General features: G+C 42.9%; 1 protein-coding gene across 5 annotated transcripts in view; it reads right to left on the bottom strand.

Moving 5' to 3' along the window:
- Window positions 1-24,127, bottom strand: part of LOC141088278 (inter-alpha-trypsin inhibitor heavy chain H3-like) — a 91,995-nt gene that overhangs the window by 41,960 nt on the left and 25,908 nt on the right. For all 5 annotated transcript variants that reach the window (XM_073574291.1, XM_073574292.1, XM_073574294.1 and 2 more), the window contains 8 exons: window positions 22,508-22,618; window positions 20,358-20,483; window positions 14,460-14,576; window positions 10,834-11,002; window positions 9,521-9,646; window positions 8,193-8,374; window positions 4,159-4,344; window positions 2,079-2,218 (listed from right to left, as the gene is read on the bottom strand). In XM_073574291.1, the coding sequence (XP_073430392.1) occupies window positions 2,079-2,218; window positions 4,159-4,344; window positions 8,193-8,374; window positions 9,521-9,646; window positions 10,834-11,002; window positions 14,460-14,576; window positions 20,358-20,483; window positions 22,508-22,618 (1,157 nt within the window). The remainder of the gene's footprint in view (window positions 1-2,078; window positions 2,219-4,158; window positions 4,345-8,192; window positions 8,375-9,520; window positions 9,647-10,833; window positions 11,003-14,459; window positions 14,577-20,357; window positions 20,484-22,507; window positions 22,619-24,127) is intronic.

The raw sequence follows: 24,127 nt of genomic DNA on the forward strand, positions 1-24,127 counted from the left end.
ATGAGACATGGTTTACATACAGTAAACCATTGCATATCCGTTATTTTTTTTATATGTCCCTCACTAATAATGTTAGCAGTTTATGTGTGTTAAATTTCGGAGCTGTAGGTGTTAAATTAAAGGATTAATTCACGGAAAAAACTGGCGTGGGCTCCCGCACAATTTTCTCTGCCAGAGAGGGCAAGCCAGTGACTGAGGGCAGATATTAATAGCCAGGAATGGGACAATTGTTTTTATGCCACCCCTGGCTAAAAAAATCTGCCCCCAGCCACCCCAGAAAAGGCGCATCTGTAAGATGCGCCTATTGCGGGACTTACCCGCTCTCTTCCCATTGCCGTGTAGCGGTGGCACATGGGGTAATAAGGGGTTTGCTTGCTATTGTAAGGTGACATTAAGCCGGGTTAATAATGGAGAGGTGTCAATTAGACACCTCTCCATTATTAATCCACTAGTCTGAAAGGGGTTACACACATTAAGAAAAAAGACTTTTAATGAAATAAATAAACACACATTTTTTCATCTTTATTACACAGCTAATCCAATATCGAAGCCATCGTTCTCCTGTAAAAATATCCAAAATAAAAAAGCAACAATATCCATACCTGTCCGCTGTACAGTCAAGTCCCATGTCGCAATCCATCTGAAGGAGTTAAATAGTTTACAAATGGGACCGGTGCTAATGTGACCGGCCCAGCTGGAAACCACGGAGGAATGAAGTAAAAGCTGCCTGCGCAGCCTCCCCACCTGACCAGAGATGAACTGATTAGCGTGGGAAAGTTTCTGAACATTTTCCCATGCTCTCACGTTCACCTCAGGTCAAGCGGGGAGTCTGCGCAGCCTCATTGATGTCACCGGTAGTCACTGAGGCTGCGCAGTCTCCCTGCCTGACCTGCGATGAACTGACAGCTTGGGAAACCCTTCAGATGGATTGCAGCGTGGGACTTGACTGTACAGCGGACAGGTATGGATATTGTTGCTTTTTTATTTTGTTTTTCTTACAGGAGGACGATGGCTTCGATATTGGATTAGCTGTGTAATAATAAAATGGAAAAAATGTATATTTATTTATTTCATTAAAAGTCTTTTTTCTTAAAGTGTGTAACCCCTTTCAGACTAGTGGATTAATAATGGATAGGTGTTTTATTGACACCTTTCCATTATTAACCAGGTTTAATGTCACCTTACAATAGCAAGGTGACATTTGCCCCTTATTACCCCATATGCCACCGCTACACGGTAATGGGAAGAGAGCGGGTAAGTGCCGGAATTGGTGCATCTTACAGATGCGCCTTTTCTGGGGTGGCTGGGGGCAGATTTTTTTAGCCAGGGGTGGCCCAAAAACAATGGTCCCATTCTTGGCTATTAATATCTGCCCTCAGTCACTGGCTTGCCCTCTCTGGCGGAGAAAATTGGGAGGGAGCCCACGCCAGCTTTTTCTGTGAATTAATCCTTTAATTTAACACCTACAGCTCCGAAATTTAACACACATACACTACTAACATTATTTGTGCGGGACATATAAAAAAAATAATAATAATAATGGATATGCAATGGTTTACTATATGTAAACCATGTCTCATATCCTGTCTGGTTCTGTAATGATTTTACAGATGCCAATAATTGAATTCTCACCTATTCTGCTATATACACCTATACTATGTGTATACATGTATTCTATCTGTTCTATGTTAACCTGCCAGTGTGATTTTACAGTATAGTGCACTGAATTGCCGACTTCTCTAAAGGACACCGGTGCGTATTTCTCGCATGTCACATGCATGGTCCATGTGTAATCTTTTTTTTTCTCGCCCCCATAGACTTGCATTGGCGAGTCTTGGCCGTAATACGGTGCAAATCGCAGCATGCTGTGATTTCCTCTGCACTTATAATACGGGCGAGAAAAAATCGGATGATGGGAGCTGCCCCATAGATTAACATTGGTCCGAGTGCTATGCGATTTTTTTATTGCATAGCACTCGTCCGTATTTCTCTCTAGTGTGACTCCGGCCTTAGGCATATCCCAGTATGTTGTCCTAGTAGATAACACTATGATCACTACCATTCATCCCTCTACATACCGTTTCTCCAAGAGCTGCTGTATGGTGAGATATGCCCAGAGCCTCTCTGTAAAGTCTCCAAAGATGTATTTTTGCTGTTCGCTCATGTCATCATTCTCTTTCAGTTGCACGTTTTCAGCGTATGTTAAAGATGTATCTGCCTACATAACAACATTACATTACACCTGAACAAAATTTAGCATTCTGCATAACGGTTCACGTTACAGATGTAGAAAGTCACAAGTATATGCTACAGTGGTGTGGTAGTGCATCGGCGCAAACATCCACTTAAAGGGAATCTGTCACCAGGTTTTTGCTACCTCATCTGACAGCACCGTAATGTAGGAAGAAGGACCCTGATTGCAGCGATGTATCACTTAGTATACTGGATGCATCAGTTGTGACACAATCAAAGTTCTTAGATGTAGCATGTAGAAGAATTTAGAAAGCTAATCCCGCCCAGACCAGGCTCTCTGTGTACATTGTATATTAACAGTAAGCTACTTATCAGAGGAAGGGGCGTGGTTGGACCACTCAACATGCCTGCACCAGTCCTGGAAGTGGTAATCTCATGGTAATAAATCCTTCATTGTAAGTAAGCAACAGCACACAGCCTGATAAGTTAAGGGCCCGTCACACACAGCTAGATCGCTAGCGAGATCGCTGATTTTGTGACGCCACAGCGATCTCACCAGCGATCTCACTGTGTGTGACAGGCATCAGCGACCGGCCCCCCCGCCATGTATCGCTGATCGTGCTTGATCGCCCTGGGCCATTTTATGATCGTTGGTCTCCCGCTCGCCAGCACGCATCGCTGCGTGTGGCAGCGGGAGCCAACGATCAGCGACGCTGGGAGCTGGTATCTAAGGTAAATATCGTGTTACTAAGCCAGCGCATCACTTAGTTACCCGATGTGTATCTTAGAAACCTGCGTGCTCGCTCTGGGAGCTGGTAACCAAGCTACACAGCGGGTAACTAAGTGACGCGCTGGCTTAGTTACCAGATATTTACCTTAGATACGAGCGTCCTCGCTGGCGCTGATCACTGGTGAAGCTGCCTGTTTGGCAGCTCACCAGCGATCATGTAGCGATGCCCCAGCGATTCTGACAAGGTCGTATCGTTGTCGGGATCGCTGGTGCATCGTTTAGTGTAACAGGACCTTTACACATCTCTCAATTCAGTGTTTCAGCCCCTATCTCCTGCTGTCTTCAGATTGTATATCAAAACCTGCCGACAGATTCCCTTTAATAACTTTGTATTGATGCCGCAATTGCTTGGTACCTTGAATCAATGTCCATTTAAAGTTTGCTACATCTGTATACAACAATAGATATTTTTATGCTTAGAAAGCACTTTGCCTTCCAATAGTATGATGAGAAAGTCTATGGGGGTACAACATTTTTCTCTTTTCCCTTCCACATCTACCGTCAAAGGAGTGGCAACAGCAAGCTGTAAGTGTTCACCCTGCCTATCCAGAGCAATAAAGAGATGAGTTTGTGATTGGTTTCTGAACTCTGCATAGGCAGCAACCAAGATTTCAAGTTGCATATGATTCAATACTGCGTTCATTTTTATGAAGAGCAACTTATACATTTTTACACTTTTTGTAACCCTAACTATGGCTAGGATTAGGTTTAAGGTTTGGGTTAGGGATAGGACTAGTGTTAAGCATAGGTTTAGGGCTAGGGTTAGGTTTAGGATGTGGGGATAGGGTTTTGCAAAGAGTTAGAGTTATGGCTAGATATAGGGTTGGTGCAATTAAATAACTACATTAAAAAAAGTACAATTTGTAACTTTATTTTTAAAAAATTTTTTCGGATTGCAGGAAATATCACAAAAAACTAGAGCAAAGCCTAAAGGCTCCCTTACATGTTACCTTTCAACTGGATCATCTGGCAATCTAATGTGTATGGGGACCTCCCAAGTCTCCCCCGATAGATAATGTCGGGGATGATAAAAATTGGATAGTTTTAATTTAAATCCCAAACCTTCTTGTTCTCCACTTTCCCCATAGGAAACACTAAAAACACTCAGCTGACTACTGACATACAGAAATTAACATATTATCTTATAGCACTCACAGAACACGATCTATACTTACCCCATCAGCCTTTACATCCACAGTAAATGAGTTCAGGTCGTTATCTGTTACTCGTCCGGCAACGACAATTTCACTCCCTTCAAAGTAATGTCTGAAGTTGTTCTCAGTGAGGTCAGCGATTGTGTTCTCAGGATACTGCATTTCTATGTTAATCAGTGTTGGGTTTGCAATTTCAGTGTAGAAGCCCTGAAATGTGAGAGCAAAATGTCACTTACGGAAATCTTCAGAATAATTTGAATGCATCAATTTAGGCAAGCCACAAATTGCCCAAAACCTGATTGTGGCAGAATCGGCACTCAGAGGCGCAGCTAGGGTTTTGGTTCAGGAAAGCTGTAACTTCTCAGTGGGTCCCTAACCAGGTAACCCTGATTACAACTAGGGTGGCAGTTCCTAATAGTGAGTATAGAGGAACTACAACAGATGAATATGATGTTACTGAAAATACCTATACAATGACCAACACTGATATTACGACGATATGGTGACCATATAATGGTAGATGCTAGTCCTGCAGAAAATGTAAGAAATTACAGCACAGCTACAGATAGTGACTTACAGCTGACATTGTTTCTGATGAAGTCATTCACTTTTACTGTCTTTCCCATCTGGCCCAGAACGACATGACAACATTTTCCAGCCAGGACTCGTCTGCAGACATTACAACAAAGACACATCTCACTTCTCACATTTCCTACACCGTCCCCATCTATTGCCAACCTGCAAACTCCTTATCCTGCTGATATCCCAATACTGATCCGCTGCTGCCGTACTTTTTGATGGCCCCAACACTGACATCCCCACACTGTATGATGAGCCTTTAAATAACCTTTATATAATATAATGCACTCCCCATAGTTCTCCATACAATATAATGCACTCTCCCTAGTGGTCCATACAGTATAATACACATCATAGTCTTCAATATAGTATAATGCACTCCCCATAGTCCTCCATATAGTATTATGCAGTGCCCATGGACCTCTGTATACTATAATTCACCCCATTGTCCTCAATATAGTATAATGCACTCCCCATACGCCTCCATATACTATAATGCACTCCCATAGGCCTTCATACAGTATAACTCACTCCCTATAAGCCTCTATACAGTATATTGCACTCCCCATAGTCCTCAATATAGTATAATGCACTCCCCATAGGCCTTTATATAGTATAATGCACTCCCCATAGACCCCTATATAGTATAATTCACTCTCCATAATCTTCCATATAGTACAATGCATTCAATAGTCCTCAATATAGTATAACTCACTCCCCATAGTCCTCCATATAGTATAATGCACAGTGCATAGACCTCTATATAGTACAATGCACCCATTGTCCTCGGTATAGTATAATGCACTCCCCATACACCTCCATACAGTATAATGCACTCCCCATAATCCTCAATATAGTATAATGCACTCCCCATAGTCCTATATATAGTATAATGCACCACCCATAGACCTCTACATGGTATAGAGCACCCATTGTCCTCAATATAGTATAATGCACTCCCATAGGCCTCGATATAATATAATGCACTCCTCATAGGTCTTCATCTGTAGATTCTTCGGAATCCACAGTGGCCGCATCTTCTTTCCCCCCGATACCTCTGCTACGGGTTCTCAATTGTGTGCATACTGGGTGTCTCACTGTAAAGTAGTGAGGAGAATCATATACGATGGTCGTTAAGTGTCCCCCAGGATATAGTAACATACTGAACTCACTGGAGAGTGTTGTAATTTTAACCACGGCTGTGGTTATAACACAAAATAATAGTGAATGTGGACTGGGTCAAAACCTCACATGGACTTTTATTTTTGGAGAGATCTGTAGGAAGGTAGTGGGATGGATCTCTCCCTCCAGTCCAGATCTTGGCAGTGGCCCATGTCCATGATTCCCATTTAAACTTTCAGTTAAGGGTTGGTTTGCAAAAATGGCGCCCCCAGGAGTATGGTTGCCACAGTGGCATTGCCTTCCTCAGGGAGGGTGATGTCAGGCTTGGAAGCAGTGAAGGGTCTCTCTAGCAGTTAACCATATCATGCAATACAGTTCCCACTCCAGGCCAGCAGAGGGAGCTCTGAACCAGAATTGGGGGAGGAGTGCTCTCTGAGGGCCAGGAAGGGAAATTAGTCAGTTAGTGTGAGGAGGCCGAAGTGTGTAGACACGGAGAGAGAAGCTGGGGGACCGAGCAGAGTTGAGAGCTCGTTCCCAGCTGGAGCGCATGATCTGGAGCCTGGTCTCCAAGGTTGTATGGATACTGACGGTCCTGCAACAGAAACCAGAGGAATAGGAAGCTGAAAAATGCTCTATTCCCTTCTAAGACTCGGAGGAACAACAGCGACATGTGAGCCAAAGGAGATAGAAGGCTACAGCTGTCTGCCATACGAGGTAGATTTGAGAGGAAACAAGGCGGAACGTCAGTGTAACATAGTACTGCATGTACCTCAAGTAAGCGCTAGAGAGGAGACTACACAACCTATCTGCATAGAGAGATTCCTGAGTTGCTTCCAGGCTAATCAGCTCCTGTGCCATCTGTAATTTGGACCCTGGACTGCACTTACAAAGTAAAGGTAAATAAACTGCACTTTGCTGTGTCCTTGCCTTCTTTCTGCAACTTCTCCAGCACTGCTACATCTCTGTGCCAGACACTGCACTCTCTTCCCCAACACCGATCTACACTGCCCTGGGACTACAGCCCTGCTTGTGGAGGGCTACACCATCATTGCTGCACCACACCATCTGTCCCAGAGGATCTGTCTGCAGCGTCGGCTTAACATCTTCATTGCCGAATACCACAGGTGGCGTCACGAATCACTCATAAACTTTATTCCACCACTCAATCCCCTTTTACATGGGCACCGAGGGCCACGGACTGGGTCACCGCTGCTGTGACATTCCCCTCTGAGAGACCGGCCCGGTACCGAGTACCCCACAGCCCTGAGAGGGTGACCCACAAGCATCAGAGCAGGAGGATTTGTGTATGCCTGTCTGTGTGAGACTGAACACAGACGAGAGCCAGAGACTAAAACACAGCCATTGCCGAACCCACAAGTTATACTATGGTGCAGTCAACCACGGCAACGGGTTGATATGACTGATATGGATGTTCCAGCTGCGAACCACATGATAAAGTTTGGATTTATTTTTGTAAATTGACAAATAAAGACATTATGTTGAACTTTCTTGGTTCACTGCCTCATTACCAAATGGACGTGAAAGCCACTGCCTTAGGCTAGTTTCACACTACCGTTACCAGGTGCAGTGCAGGGCCGCCGCTAAGCTCTGCCCCAGGCCGCGCCTCCTCCGGTCAGCTCCTCTGGGCGCATGACGCTGCATGCGATCAGCGTACCCTATATTTAGCGTTGAGTACGCTGGCCGTGCGCTGGTAATTTTTTGCCGGCGCATGTGCCCTTTTTGCGCTGCGCCGACGTGCGCCAAACGCACTGTGTTGCATTTTTGTGCGCTCTGCACAGTGCAAAAAGGGCGCATGCGATGGCAAAAACATACCAGCGCACGGCCAGCATACCCAACGCTAAATATAGGGTAAGCTGGTTGCATGCAGCGTCATGCGCCCAGAGGAGGAGGTGACCGGAGGAGGTACGGCCGGGGGCGGAGCTTAGCAGCGGCCCTGCGCTGCGCCTGGTAACGCTAGTGTGAAACTAGCCTTACATACGCCATGTGGAAGCACTATCCGAGAAGTGGGTATAACTATTTTATGAAGCTCTTTTACACACCTAAACCAAACCAATGATGCAATACACAGTCCATCCTGACCCAATGAGTTGCAGCGGAATATGTTGGCGCTATATAAATATTATTATTATTTCTAATGAGTTATTACCCAATTAACTCAGTTCTTTATGGTGATCTGGTGGCTCAGTGCTATTTTTGTTTCCCTAATTATCCATTGGTTCGTTAGATATTCTTGGTTACCTAGTGGTCCATTTCCTAATTACTATCCCTGGTTATCCTGGGAATTATATACTAATAATATTTAATAATAATATTCCTTCTCTATACAAAGTTACCTGTAACTGTAAAGCAGCGTCTGAGTCTTCATATATGCGACGGGCAATTCCTGAATTTTCATGTGCTAACTTCTCCAGAAAAGGATAATCAACCCCATGACCGAAACCAAGACTGTATAAGGTGTATTTTCCTTGATTGGCTTTCTTTACATTCTCCTGTATTTTTGCAGGGTTAGATTCACCTTAAATGAAAATGGTGTAGAATTTTACTTTATTTTTGTCTTGCACACTGTCTTTTCCTCAATTCCTCAATGATGCAGAAGAGATGACCTATGAATTGACCATTGCACTAAAGCACGGGAGGGTTTCAATTTGCTAAGGGTTGAAGAACGTAGCACTGCTATGTGTGCAGACCCTGTATGGCAGCACAAGGACTCCCTACAGTCTGTAGGTTGTTGGATAGTGATTGCAATATGATGTTATTGCATTATAGGGATCCTGTCACTCTGTGCATGTTGCCAAAACCAAAGGCAGCATGAATCAGAGCCCAGTTACACAATTGCAACCAGGTATATTTTTCTCTGAAAAGCTCCAGCTTGTCAAAGAACATATAGTTTGAATAACTGGGGACCATAGACAAATACAAGACTAGTCCATCACTTCCAGCTTTTCCTAACACCCCTCCAGGAGATTGACAGTTCTCTTGATAAGTACATTACACACATGCAAGACACGTGTCAATCGCCTGGATCGGCGCGTGGCTGGAGCATTTCAGAGAAATATATACCCGGTTGCAAACGGGTAGCCAGGCTCTGATTCATGTTGCCCCTGGTTTGGGAAGCATGAATCAAATGATATGGTTCTCCACATAAGCAATGATTTTCTAAAGGAATATCTCTAAAATGTAGCCTGTGGGAGATCATACTATTTGATTTCTGGAATTTGACAGAATCTGAGACAAAAAAACAATATTGGACACAAATTCAGAGATCTAATCCAAGAGTTCACCGAACAAGACAAGGTGCCCAAACAAATCAGAGCAAAGATTTGCTCTCTCTCTCTCTCTCTCTATCTCCTTTTCCAGGTCGCGGTCGCTTTAAATTACGCCACTTTGCATCTTCCGCGGATCCGTCCTAAAAAGTGGTCAGCTAACATCCGTATGTCAAATGTGAAACAGGCCTTATCTGCAGTGCAGCTTCGAACCTAATTTGTGTTTAAAATATACCCAAATGTTGGGAGACCTTGTCTACCTGTATTATGCCATGGTGCGTATCACTTTTCTCTGTCCTCTGACCTGTTTAACTGTTCTCATGACAGGTGCATAAAATTTCACTATTATGTCGGTATATAAACTATAAAAATCTTACAAAATCTTTTATTTTACCCACCTGTATTGGCTTCCCCATCAGTGAGGAGTATAATTAACGAAACACTCCTCTCAGGTACAATTTTAGAATTGTAGGCTTTATTCAGCAATTCAACAGCCATTAATAAAGGGTCATTAATGTTTGTACCTACAATCAATAAGGCACATTATAATGATTAAGGTTTATGTTCACAATTTAGAGAAATTTTAGAGTTCCTGCATAGAATTAATGTTTATAGAAACTGAACTTCTTAATGTATTGGTGATAAAATGCTGTTATACCCTGTTATATCTGCTGCAGCTCTGCTAGTCCTCTCAATGATGAACTGTTGCTATGTAGTCCTTGATAACCATAAGCCTCACAACTGATTGGCGGTTTTCTGCCCGTGCACAGTTTATTCAGAAATCCCTCATTTGGTGTGGGTAGGATTACATAAAGGTCATCACTGAGAGGACTAGCAGATCTGCAGCACATAAAACTGTGATTTTGTCAAATTTGGAGCAAGTAGCCCAGTAAGTGACACCGCTGAAATCAGGGTCTCTGTTCCTACTTTATAATAGGTCCAGAAACATACACTTGGTGACAAATTCCCTTCAATGCAGCAGTGGTAATGTATACACTCCACAATTTCCATTCACAAGGGGGACAAAGGACCCTCATTCTCAAGATCATCTCTCCACCAATCATACACTTATCACCTAACCTATGGAAAGGTGGGATGAATCCTTTAGGATGATCAAGGTTCTATAATACAGAATTCGTTATAACAGGAAACAATTGTATTTTTTTTTTGCCTCCATATAGGCGTGCACAGAGGCGGATTGTACACCTCGTTTTGTAGATTTATTAATACACAAGTATTGCAGATTGTGCACAGCAAAGCCTTTAAATCAGGGTGCAGTCAGACGGTCATAAAAATTGGAAGCAAGATTGGACTGTAATGCTCAAACTTGCTGAGGCTCTTACGACCAGGGCGTGGTAGCTCCATGGAAATACATGAAGCTTTCAAGCTCGGGTCGAGAGAGCTGCCGGCCAGGTCATGCACTACGTTTCGATATCGGTCTGATTTTTTTTACGGCCATCTGAATGCATCCTTATAGAGTATCGTTCTGCAATATAGGGTATCGATTGTCATTCGACTAAAATTTGCATACACACCATTGATCGGGGATGTAGCTATAATGCGTACAGCCTTCACTCAGACCCAGGTGCCTCAGGGAGCTCAAGGTTTACATAAGAATATGCCAATGCTAAATGGCGCCTTGTACATAAGGAAAGGAAGGTCCATAACAGATTTTACACTGCGGCTCAGGAGACAATTTTACCGTACTTACTGCCATCTGTAGTAATCTCCTTGACAAATGTTCTTGCCTTGTCTAGGTTTTCTGGAGTAGCTTCTACTAAAGAATCTTTCCAAATGTCACCATTGTAGGAAAACAAAATGAAATTAAAGTGATCATGCTCCGAAGTGTCATCCAGAATTCGCAGAAGGGCTTCTTTAGTCTAAGTACAGATAAATTCTTAAGTAAGCATGCATTTATACAGGGTATATGTTGGATCCTCACGTGACTCTGCAATAAGGGCTCCTTCGCGGTTCAGTGATTTTTCTCGTCCACAAAAAAGGTCCAAATTTCATCAGTGTTTTTGATCAGAGTTTGGTCAATGTCAGTTTTTACCATTAGAGTTTTGTCAGTTTTAGCGCTCATGCACCTGACTATATTTTCGGTCCACGAAAAAAAAAAAACGGACACGCTTCGTACCAATGGGGTAGTGCAGATAAGCGATTCTTTTTTCACTGACCTAATCTGCGCATGAAACAAAATTGCAATATGTACTAGTTTCTTACATAAATCGGATGAGACTCGCCTGTTCAACTCTACAGGGGCGTAAACAAGATCAGATGTCATACGAAGCCACAGTATTACATCCGATTTTACGGAGATACATTGTGATTCTGTAACATAGAAAACTGTATATTTATTTGTAAAGGATTAATAGCTGGTGTAAAAAATTGATTGTATACGGACAACAAGTGAGAAAAAAAGTCCCACTTTTCTGGATAAGCGATGACAGATTTTTTATACGCTCGCGTGTACCTATCCTCAATTGGATGAAAAAAAACAAACTGATGGAGGTTTCTCAAGCTTCAACTATCAGTCCATGAAAAATGGACAGCACACACATGGCATCAGAGTCTAATTTTTTTTACTGACCATAGACTTGCATTAATGAGTTTGTTCTGACACTCGGATCAATATCATATAAGTATCTGTGCTTTTGTGCTGACCACTCAAGCCGATGAAAAAATCAGACATGTAAACTACCCCTTAAGACCATCATAGGAGTGAGTACTAGCGAAAAACACAGATAGTACTTGTGCAAGAAAAACTGATATCTGATTGAGTCCTTAGGCAGGAAAATGAGTTACCTCGCAGAAAGCCGTAGTCGAAAGAGTCCATGCCAGTGACATCAGTATACGCACATATGCTTCCCCCCAAGGCAATAAGCTGTGCGTGCACGACCCTAAGCTGCAGCATCTCTACATGGTCAGGCACAGCTAGTTACACAGTACACAGCAGAAGCACCTTCATAAGATTATCTCAGCACAACAGTTTTTAAACACATCCAACTGTGGAACTTCTTAATATTCCAGCATCTATTGGTTAAAATGTACTTTTTTTGTGGACAACACCTTTAAATCTGTGCAGGGCTTTGGCATTTGGCCTTAGAATATTTCAGAAACATATGATTTTTCAGTACAGTGCCAGATTCTAGACTTCTTCTCTCCAAAAGTCATTGGTTCAAAATACAAGGTGTGATGGATCAAGGTCTGGAAAAAACTTTAATAGGAGACTTATGGAAATACAGTAAAGTTACATAGATTTTAAAGGGCACCATAAAATGGTTTAGTGGTTCTTGGAGCGTTCATGGAGCCGTAATGTGGTAGTGTGCATAATCTTTTTGAACTTCACGGACCTGTGACTTTTTACAACCTATATAACTATACAAACATAAGGGCTATGATATGGACTCCCTGATAAGAACTACAGAATTGGTGGGTAAAATGCAAAGGGAAGAACTTCAGAACCCTAAAGAAAAGGATAAGGACAATTTTTACTCTAGAGAGGAAATTCCGATTATCCTTCAATATAATTCCAATGTCAAAATAATTAAAAATATTGTCAGGAAACATTGGAATATTTTACAAAATGACAAGATTGTGGGTGAAGTATTACCAACACATCCGAGGTTCGTTTTCAGAAAGACCAATAATTTGGGAAATATGATTGCGCCTTTAATTCCAAGAAATCTAACGAGAAGTAATATAGGTGAATCAAGACCCCTTACGGTTTTTTTCCCATGTAAAAAATGTGGTCCGTGTAAAAAATTAGGCACGAAAAAACAAATGGTAATTGCCAACAAATACATTGAAATTAATATTATGGATTTTATTACTTGTGAAACTAAAGGAGTCATCTATTGGATCACATGTCCATGTGGGAAAATGTATATTGGCAGGACTATACGTCCAATGTGCATAAGGATTGCTGAACATCTTCGAAATATTACTAAGAAGTTCACTGGTCACACTTTGTCTAACCACTTTTTTTTACACCATGGAGGTTCTATTAGAGACATTAAGGTAAATGGGATCAAAATTGTTAAAAAAAAAGTTGGAGAAAGGGTAACTATATCAACCTGATGTCCAAAGACGAAAGTGAGTGGATATTTAAAATGAATACTTTAATGCCAAATGGATTAAATAGCGAAATAGAATTATTTGCTTTTAATGTTTAATATTCCTCTGCATGTGGGGCAGGTATTTAAGTGCTATCTCTGAAACAAGGACCATCCCTGACGAAGGAAATTTGGTCCTTCTAGTGCGCCTTAGCCGATCACGTGACCTATCACGTGATTGTGACGTCACGCAAGGTCCTGTTCCTTGCCGGCTTTCAGCCTTTACACAGCGTGTCTGTCGCTGTGCTGCGGTGTGATTTTGCTAACAGGGTGGACGATTGTCACCACCCGGGGCATCGTCATTTACCTGCCATCACATTAGGGGCACTCTATTATTTAACCCTTGACACCAATTTTGGATGCTTTTTCACTTGGATTACAACGGGACATCTTTTCAGCACAAGGCCTTCGGCTTCCAGTGGGAGCAGCCACTCTGTGTATTCAGTCTTGAATTGGGACTACAGAGCATCGTCTGAACATGGCTTTATTCTGGTGTTGAAAGGTATTTGTCCAGTTAACATAATTGTGTTTCATCTTAAAACCTCCCTGAGCTTATTTCTCCAAGCATATTAGGGTACTGTCACACTTAACGATGCACCAGCGATCCCGACAACGATATGGATCGCTGGTGCATCGCTAAGTGGTCGCTAGTGAGCTGCCACACAGGCAGATCTCACCAGCGACATAGCAGGGGTCGGGGGTCGCTACTTACCTGTCAGACGAGGCGATCCTGACGTCCTCCCGACCACGTCCACGCGACGCTTGTCAGCGCCACAGGAAGCCCAGCAGGAAGCGCCCGACGAGAAACGGTCCAGGACGTTCTCGCGCGACCAGCGATGAGCAGCGGGGGAGCCGGTCGGAGGTAAGTATCAGACATAGCGATATCGCTAGCAATATCGCTGCTACGTCACAAAACCAGTGACGTTATAGCGATATTGCTAGCGATATCGTTTGTGTGACAGGCCCTTTAGTGGTTTATTCTCGTCTATTACTTTTTATGGGTATTGTATGTCAAATTTTAGGGTGTTTGTCTTTGTACTTTAGGACACATTTTTTAGCGCAAATATTTATATATTTATAATAACTATATATTGATATATAAGTATTGATATGGTTTGCTTATTTCTAATGACTTTAAAAACATAAAATAGGGAATAACTCTATAATTACGACAAATAATGTGAATGTAAATGTGAGTTAAATCAAAATTAGCATATCTTACCTGCTCCATTTTTCTACCCCACATTGATCTACTTTTGTCTATGACATAAACTATATTTTTTGGAACACCGGATAACTTGGGGGGAGCAAAAAAGTGAACAAAATATCCATTCACAACCTAAAAAATACAGAACAATTATATTTGATTAATGTTGGATAATATATTTATTGACAAATACTAAAGGGTTTATCTAGTTAAAATATATTGATGACCTATGCTTAAGGATAGAGCATCAATATGAGTTTGGTACAGGTCCAATACAGATCAGACATTACAAGCTCTGACAATGGGTAGATGAAAACACTGTGATGCAGTGACCCCTGTGACAGCTAGGGGGCGCTGTATGGGCTGCCCAGGACATGCATGCAGTCGTTTCCTTTAATATGATGGGGAAATGGTAAGCGGCCGGTTGTAAATGGCCGATATGTATCACAAGGATAGATGGTCTTGTGATGGAAGCTGGAATGTGTGTTGTTCAGCAGATCTACTGCTGAGGGTTTGTTACTGTGTATTAGGGAAGCTTCCAGGTGACTTGGTAAGATGGGTGGGACCAGTCACCTACATACCCACCCAGGGGTGTGTGTCTGAACGCCCAAAGTAAAACCTGTGTGTGTGTGTGACTGGGTGTGTTTAAAGGACCTGTAGTGAGGTCATGACCATGTGATCTTTATCTCAGCTGTGGGCGTGGTTATGTACCATATAATGTGCCTGAGATCTGGTCACAAGGAGAGAGAGTGTATACCTGAATGGTTCAGGGTGCAAGGTCCTGGAGGGTCTGTTTTGGGTGATCCTGGGAGAAGGATCGGATCCCTGGAGCACATGCTGCGACCTTGGACCTGGTGAGGCCAGTATGTTGGGAGATCCTGGGAGGAGGATCGGATCCCTGAATAGCACCCGATGAGGCATGAGTGTTGGACGGTCTCAGGAGGGGATGGACGTCCTGAATAGCACCCGCTGAGGCCCTGGACCTGGTGAGGTCGGTGTGTTGGGAGACCCTGGGAGTAGGGTCGGATCCCTGAATAGCACCCGGTGAGGCCTGGGTGTTGGACGGTCCCCGGAGGGGACGGACGTCCTGAACAGCACCCGGTGTGGCCACGTGGTTGCAGAGTCAGTGTCGGCACTGCTTTGGGGGAGCCCCCATCCATCCATGGATCTGGACTGTCAGTTGGTCTGGTGAGCAAGGCGTTGTCTGGGACGGTGATTCCAGTTCGGCAGCTTCCCTGGGAGAGAGTACAGTCATAGCCAAAAGTTTAGAGAATGACACAAATATTATATTTTCACATGATCTGCTGGCCTCTGGTTTTTATGTGCTTGTCAGATGTTTTTATCACATACAGAAATATAATTGCAATCATATTATGAGTAACAAAAGGTTATATTGACAGTTAGAATGAGTTAATGCAGCAAGTCAATATTTGCAGTGTTGACAATTCTTCTTCAGGACCTCAGCAATTCTCCCTGGCATGCTCTCAATCAACTTCTGGATCAAATCCTGACTGATAGCAGTCCATTCTTGCAAAATCAATGCTTTTATTTTGTCTGAATTTGAAGGTTTTTGTTTGTCCACCCGTCTCTTGATGATTGACCACAAGTTCTCAATGGGATTAAGATCTGGGGAGTTTCCAGGCCATGGTCCCAAAATCTCTATGTTTTGTTCCCTGAGCCATTTAGTTATCACCTTTGCTTTATGGCAAGGTGCTCCATCATGTTGAAAAAGGCATTGTTGATCGCCAAACTGCTCTTGGACGGTTGGGAGAAGTTGCTCTTGGAGGACATTCTGGTACCATTCTTTATTCATGGCTGTGTTTTTAGGCAAGAATGAGAGAGAGCCCATTCCCTTGGCTGAGAAGCCACTCCACACATGAATGGTTTCAGGATGCTTGACAGTTGGCATGAGACAAGGCTGGTGGTAGCGCTCACCTGGTCTTCTCCGAATAAGCCGTTTGCCAGATGTCCCAAACAATCGAAAAGGGGATTCATCAGAGAAAATGACTTTACCCCAGTCCTCAGCAGTCCACTCCCTGTACCTCTTGCAGAATATCAGTCTGTCCATGATGTTTTTTCTGGAGACAAGTGGCTTCTTTGCTGCCCTCCTTGAGACCAGGCCTTGCTCCGAGAGTCTCCGCCTCACAGTGCGTGCAGACGCACTCACACCTGCCTGCTGCCATTCCTGAGCAAGCTCTGCACTGCTGTTAGCCCGATCCCGCAGCTGAAACACTTTTAAGAGACGGTCCTGGCGCTTGCTGGTCTTTCTTGGGCGCCCTGGAGCCTTTTTGGCAACAAGGGAACCTCTCTCCTTGAAGTTCTTGATGATGCGATAGATTGTTGACTGAGGTGCAATCTTTCTAGCTGCGATACTCTTCCCTGTTAGGCCATTTTTGTGCAGTGCAATGATGACTGCACGTGTTTCTTTAGAGATAACCATGGTTAACAGAAGAGAAACAATGATGCCAAGCACCAGCCTCCTTTTAAAGTGTCCAGTGGTGTCATTCTTACTTAATCATGACAGATTGATCTCCAGCCCTGTCCTCATCAACACCCACACCTGTGTTAATGGAGCAATCACTGAAACGATGTTAGCTGGTCCTTTTAAGGCAGGGCTGCAATGATGTTGAAATGTGTTTTGGGGGATAAAGTTAATTTTCTAGGCAAATATTGACTTTGCAAGTAATTGCTGTTAAGCTGATCACTCTTTATAACATTCTGGAGTATATGCAAATTGCCATTAGAAAAAATGAAGCAGTAGACTTTGTAAAAATTAATATTTGTGTCATTCTCAAAACTTTTAGCCATGACTGTACTACCAAAGAGTCGGAGCAGGAGCTCCTGTAAGGTAACCCCGGACATGGGGACATGACTGTTGGTGCCTGTCATGTTCTATGGACATTAATGAACTGTACAGCATGCGGTCACCCCAGTAACTGGACAATGAGAAGTCCAGCGTGTTTAGAGACCGCGAGTTAAGCTGTATGTTAAGAAATGTGATGGACTATGTGTAAGCCTGTGAAGTATAACATGGCTTACGGTGCAGTTTATAATGCCATAATAAACTGCATTGGACTGTTTTAAGTGAAAGTGTTCCTGTGTGCCTCAATATCGCAGCCAAGTGAGTGTCCCCCAAAGCACTCAGTGAGGGCTATCTTACAACACATAGCAGATAGCTGCACAGCACAGCTCCATTCAATGTGTAGTAGCTGCTGTCGGGTACTGCAGAATAGATTCTGTTCCTTTAAATACCAGCTGTTCTGGTGTATCTAGCAGCAATACATGGAATGAAGCTAATCGGTGCAGCTGTGCTCAATATGTTTACATTCAGCTGCCATCGAAGCTTATGAAAGACCATCAGTGAGGATGCCAGGTGCCGGACCCACACCGATATGATATCCAAAGGAAGGGCTGAGATAATAAATTATTGCCGCTATAATAACCTGACTCTCTGTCCCCCTGCAGCAGTAGCCCATCATAAATCTGCCCTGCCGCACCTATAACTAAAACATTGTAATATATTAAGGGCATTGACAGACACAGACAGAAAAGGCACTTGTGCAAGAACAATGTATGGACCCTTTACAGTCCAAAAGTTGATCATAATGCACCATTCCACCTGTTCTGGAGATGGAAATGGACCCCATTGCCTCTTGGGCCCCTGTGTGGCTTTACAGGTGCACCAATGAGATGTCCACCACCAGGTCCAGACTGGGGCTAAAATTCAGCTTTGGCATTTGCAATCACACAGGCCCATGTTGTCCCTGTCTCCAAGCACCAGATGGGATATATTACTAATATTACCCTGGATGGAGGAAAGCAAGATATACTACAAGACCAATATTTCTAATGATACCTCCTAACAGTATGAGTGTCTTAAGAACACCGATTCTGTTAACAACATAGCAGACAAGGTGGCCCATGACCAGACAGGCCCTTCTGGCATTTGCCAGATTGCCAAATAGCCAGTCCGGCCCTGTCCACCACTGATCAGGGGAAAGCGGTTCCCTATATTATCAGTGACAAGGTGCAACAACTGTCAATTCTGTAGATCCTATAGCTACATTCCTTGAGGTATGCCACCACTCATTACCCAAAAATTGTGAGTCGCAGACACAATCTTTATATAAACGCGGTTCTCAGAGACCAGAGGCGTAGCTAGGTGTTCAGTTAAATGGGGAAGAAACCTCTGAGTGGGCCCCTATCCTAGTATCCCTGATTACAGCTTTGGTGGTGGATCCTAAAAGTAGGCATAGGGGAACCTCAGCAGATGACTATACCATTACTAAAAATAAATTTCTATTCAATGACAAACACTAATATACTGTATTGTATGAGGGCCCTAACAATAGTTTCCACACCATCTGATTGCCCCAACATTAACTTGCATACTGTATGAAGGCTCTCACAATAATTTCCACACCATATGGTGGTCCTCCACATTAACCCCCATGCTGTGTGAGGGCCCAGCTCATTAATTCCCACACCATATGATCGCCACCACATTAGTCCCAACACTGTATGAGGGCCCCTCATTAAATGCTGTATAATGTCCCTCACACTTTGCGGGCCCCCCACAATAACCCCTAAAATGTATGAGAGCCCTCTTCCCACAACAAAAATTTTAAGTAAAATAAATGTCATCATATACTCCTAATCCAGGATCCTGACGAGTTCACCAAGTGAATTAACATGATGATTTCCCTGCACTACCGTTCAGCCTCTCGGCCACGTCGGGATGATGCCATCGCCGAGGAGTCAGTGCATATACAGGCCATCAGAGTCTCAATGTGGCGCAATGATGTCATTGGGACTCTGATGTCCTATGAGTTCACTGGCGCCTCAGCCTCGGCATCATCCTGACATGGCCCTGATGCTGAGTAGTAGTGGAGGGAGACAGTGTCTCCATGATCTACCGTCCAGCCTAATTGTATACAGTTTATGTTAGCTGTAGCTCCAGGTGGGCCCATCTGGGATAATGCCCCCTTTGCACCCCCCGGTAGCTACGCCACTGCCAGAGACCAATATCTATAATGCCTTTCTGGCACGTGCAATGAATATGCCATAGATTTCCCACATGGGTAAAACCTTAGTCACGTCTCACCCCCAGATATACATGTACATCATATGCATGGTGCAGGTGTATGGAAAGATCTCCATCCATACAGGGCAGGTGCAGGTGCAAGCTGTGTTATACAGCCAGAACTTGTGTCTAACAGCCAAGATTTTCACCATTTATACTAGCTGTCAATCATGGCTTTTAAATGGTTACTCACAACTAGGAAAAGTGACCTATGTGTTACCAATGCTACCAGGGATATTCTGAAGATCCCTGTCGTCAACATCTTGGTATAACTATAAGTGTGTGTGCACACACAGCGTTTTTTTAGCGGTATTTTTAGTGTTTTTTCCTATAAAACCGCTAAAAATAAGCTTCCCATTCATTTCTATGCATTTTGCACTTTTTATGCATACTGATGCGTTTTTTACCGCGAAAAAACCGCATTGCGGTAAAAAACGCAGCATGCTCATTAATTTCGCAAATTTTTCCGCATTTCTGGCTGTTTCTATGCGTCTTGAAAACGCGCGAAAAAAAACACATAAAAACCGCGCATTTTTTGCGCAAAAAACGCGGTTTCTGGGAAGGGAGTCAGGTTTTTCAACAGAAATTTTCTGCTACGTGTGCACTTAGCCTAAAAGGAAGGGGAAATTGGACTAGTTTTATACACTGCAATACTAAAGTATTGCATTATATAATACAAATAATCAAGCAATCAAACCGATATAATCCCATTTCAAAAATAGAGATTTGTATGTAGGCCACTTTGCAAGGTTTGCATGCCAGGGCTGATTTTCAACTCAAAATTTATTATATATTACAATTTAATAAAAGCCAAATGATCCCACCCTCACCTTTATGTTTCCAGGGAATTCTCGACGAACATCATAGGTCACAGTAAAATCGCCATCCAGTAAAGTGGTTGTACAGTTGGCACATGAGCGCTGCTGATCTATGGCGGGCTTAAAAGAGATGTGACCCTGAAGTAAAAAAAACAAACAGACCAATTTGAAGGTTTTCATGCTGCCAGCGCTTTTCAGGTTTTCAAAAAACTAAAGAGGGACTGTAGTAAACGAAAACTATCACTAACATCCTTATTATAGATATAGTTCTGTAGCTTACTGATGCTTCAATATGTTACAGCCCTTACAAAGGAGATCTAGAAATGTTTCCTACTGAGTGGTGCCTTCACCTTCACCTGCACTAACAATGTCTCAACTGAAAATTATGATATATCCTAATTTTAATTGATCATTTTAGTGAATGAGGGGCCTTCTGAGATCCGGTTGGTTGAGGATTTTCATGAAACATGGCTCAGGTTCAGGAAAAGGTATAGTTTTCCTTTGGAAGTGTCTGTCTGATGATCTTGACTTCAAGGAACATCTCTGGGTTTAAATGATTGGCAATATCTTTGTTCGTGATCCTACCGAGATTCGTAGAAGACTTCTCCAGTGGCTCTTGAGACTGGTGAGAGCAGCTTCAATGCCATTTGCTCCTTATGATGATTGTCAGTGCTGGTATAGTTCATCTGTATATTCATTGCATCTCTGCTTCATGTCCCGGTCACTAATTTCATTCCCATCATGGTCTTTGATCATTCTTTGGTGTGCAAATAAAAGCTTCTTTACTTGTTGCACCATGGCAAATAATTCCTTGGTGTGATCTTACTTCTAGGTTTCCTTGAGGTTCATGCATTCATGACAAGTTGTTCTTGTCGTTCCTCGCTTTTCTTTGGAAGCCGTCATTATAAGTCTCATTGCCTCATTCAATCTTCCCTTAACCATGGCTTCGCTCCTATTACTAGCAATATAGAGGGTGGTTGCAGTTAATTAATTCCCACCACTTATTGGCTTCTTGTATGGTACATGGTCTTCAGCAGTTTCAGTGATGGCTCCTTTAATCTCTGTCCAAAATTCACCTGAACCCACTTCTACCTGGAAAAGCAAGTTGAAACTGTTGCTCACTATGAATGCATATTGCCCAGAGATCTTACTAACATCAAACTTCTTTTGAATGGCTGCATGTTTGATCTTGCATAGTCGGATCGTGACTTTGGCTACGAGCGGTTGGTGATCAGAGCCACAGTCTGTGTCTAGTAGAGTTTTGTAGAGAAAATGTATCTCTTTAATTTTTGCTGAAGATGTAGTCGATATTTTGGACATATGATGAGAGCAAATTCATTAGAAAAGGAGACGCTACTCGGAATGGTCAGTAGTGAAAGGAAATGCGGGAGATCAAAGGCCTGTTGGCTGGACACCATCAAGAATGACATGGGAATGAACATCATGCAATTGAAAGAAGCCATGGAAAACAAGAAATCCTGGTGAGGACTGGCCCACAGAGTGTCAAAGGGTCAGACATGACTGCATGGATAGAATTAAATTAGGTTTGGCAGACATTTGGTGCAGTGTTGGGGTACACAGGTGGTACAGTATTAGGAGCAACCACATTGCACTGTTCTGGGGTGAAGTTGCAGCTGGTAGAAATGTATTGACTCCAACTTTTACATCAAAATAAAAATATGAAATAATATATTCTTAATATTGTATAATAATTTATTACTAAATGCACAACTTTTTGCACATTTACTTTCATAGGAATTAGATTATGATGGTGATGGTAATGAAAAGTGTGATGTTACCATTTACTACAGTAAATTTGTCATTACTAAAGTAAATACATGAGCTGTTTATGAAGAGGTCGGAGGTGGAGTCGGAGTGAGGGTGAACAGTGGAGGTTGAAGTTTGGCTTACGGCTCTGCAGCCCTTGGTACAAAGCTCCGAGTTTCTCCATCATTGGTATTTCATTGGAATTACAAGAATTTACAAAAAAAACATGTATTGGGAGAGCAATGAAATCCTCTTATTATGAAGTATACTGTTACAACATGCAGGTATTAATAGGTTTTTATTATTATTATAATTATTATTATATATTCATTCTGTGCCTTCTGATGTTTATCTATTACTTATATTTGCTATTTCATAGCTCACAAAAAAATTACCTTTTCTCCAAGAAGAGTTTTTTTGATAGCAGGACGCAGATCATTGTTTATGAAAGACGCTTGAGCATCTAGAAAGCTGATGCCTTGCGGTTCATGTATATTTATGTCAATCTAAATTTAGGAAACAAAATTCAGCTTATTCAGAAAATGTATAAACTTTGTGATTCAACCTGTAAATTAATTTCCAGAACGTCATCCTTAGTTAGGTTTATTTTATCGTGTATAGGGTAGTTAAATGGTAATCTATTGTGGGCTGGTGGTTAAGAAGGTGAAAATCATTTTATCTTTGCTTTATTGGAAGCCAACACACCATGTACTATTTTTTTGTCTCATACCTCAGTGTATGACGTACCCTCCTTGCTTTTGACACTTGGACCGGGACCTGACTATTCTTTTGCCTTACCCCTCTGTCTATGACATACTCTCTCGGCTTCTGACCTCGGACCTTTTGATTACCCAACCTCTCGGCTTGTCCGTGAGTAGTGACTAGTGTCATAGCAGGCAGTTTATAAATAAACCATGATGGGAATCGGCTGGCGATTGAAGAAGGGAATGGTATTTTTTGCTATTTTACATTATTTACAGCTGCTTTTCTTTCAAGAAATGGACAACCCCTTTTAAAGAGAATCTGTCAGACTTTTTTTGCTATGTAATCTGAGGACAGCATGAGGTAGGGGTTATGACACTGAATTCAGTTATGTGTCACTTATTAGGCTTTGTGCTATTGTTTTTACACAATCAAGGTTTTATCATGAGATTGTGGCCCCCCAGGAGTATGATTGCCACAGTGGCATTACCTTCCTCCTAGGGAGTGTGATGTCATGCTCGGAAGCATAGCAGGATCGCTCTATCAGTTAAATACAACACACAGCACAGTTCCCACTCCAGGCCAGCAGAGGGAGCTCTGAACCAAAACTGGGGGAGGAGCTGCTCTCTGGGGGCCAGGAAGGGGAAATTAGTTAGTTTGTGTGAGGAGGGAAATGTGTGTAGACGTGAGAAGAAGAGCTGGAAGATTGAGCAGAGTTCAGGCTCACTTCTAGCTGTAGCGCATGATCTGGTGTCTGGTCTCCAAGGTTGTACAGATACTGATGTTCCTGCAGCAGAAACCGGAGGAATAGGACGCTGTAAATACTCTGTTCCCACATAAGACTCGGAGGCACAACAGCAACGTGTGAGCCAGAAGAAGGAGGCTATGGCTGTCTGCCATACGAGGGAGTTCTAAATGAGAACAAGCAAGTGGAACTTCAGTGTAAGACAGTACTGCAAGTACCTCAGATAAGCGCTAGAAAGGAGACTACACAACCCATCTGCATAGAGAGATTCCTTAAGTTGCTTCCAAGCTGGCAAGCCTCTGTTCCATCTGTAATCTGGACCCTGGACTGCACATACAAAGCACAGTAAAGGTAACGGAAACTGCACCCTGTTGTGTCATTGCATTCTTCCTGCAAACCCTCCAGCACTGCTACATCTCTGTGCCAGACACTACACCCTCTTCCTCAATACCTATTTTCACTGCCCTGGGACTACCTGTGGGGAGCTATTACATCTTGCTGCCTTATACCATCTGTCCCAGAGGATCTGCCTGCAGCGTCGGTTTAACCCCTTCATTGCCGATCACCA

The sequence above is a fragment of the Dendrobates tinctorius genome, unplaced genomic scaffold, assembly GCF_039654945.1.
Source record: "Dendrobates tinctorius isolate UK_male_01 unplaced genomic scaffold, ASM3965494v1 ptg000038l, whole genome shotgun sequence".
Classification (NCBI taxonomy): domain Eukaryota; kingdom Metazoa; phylum Chordata; class Amphibia; order Anura; family Dendrobatidae; genus Dendrobates; species Dendrobates tinctorius.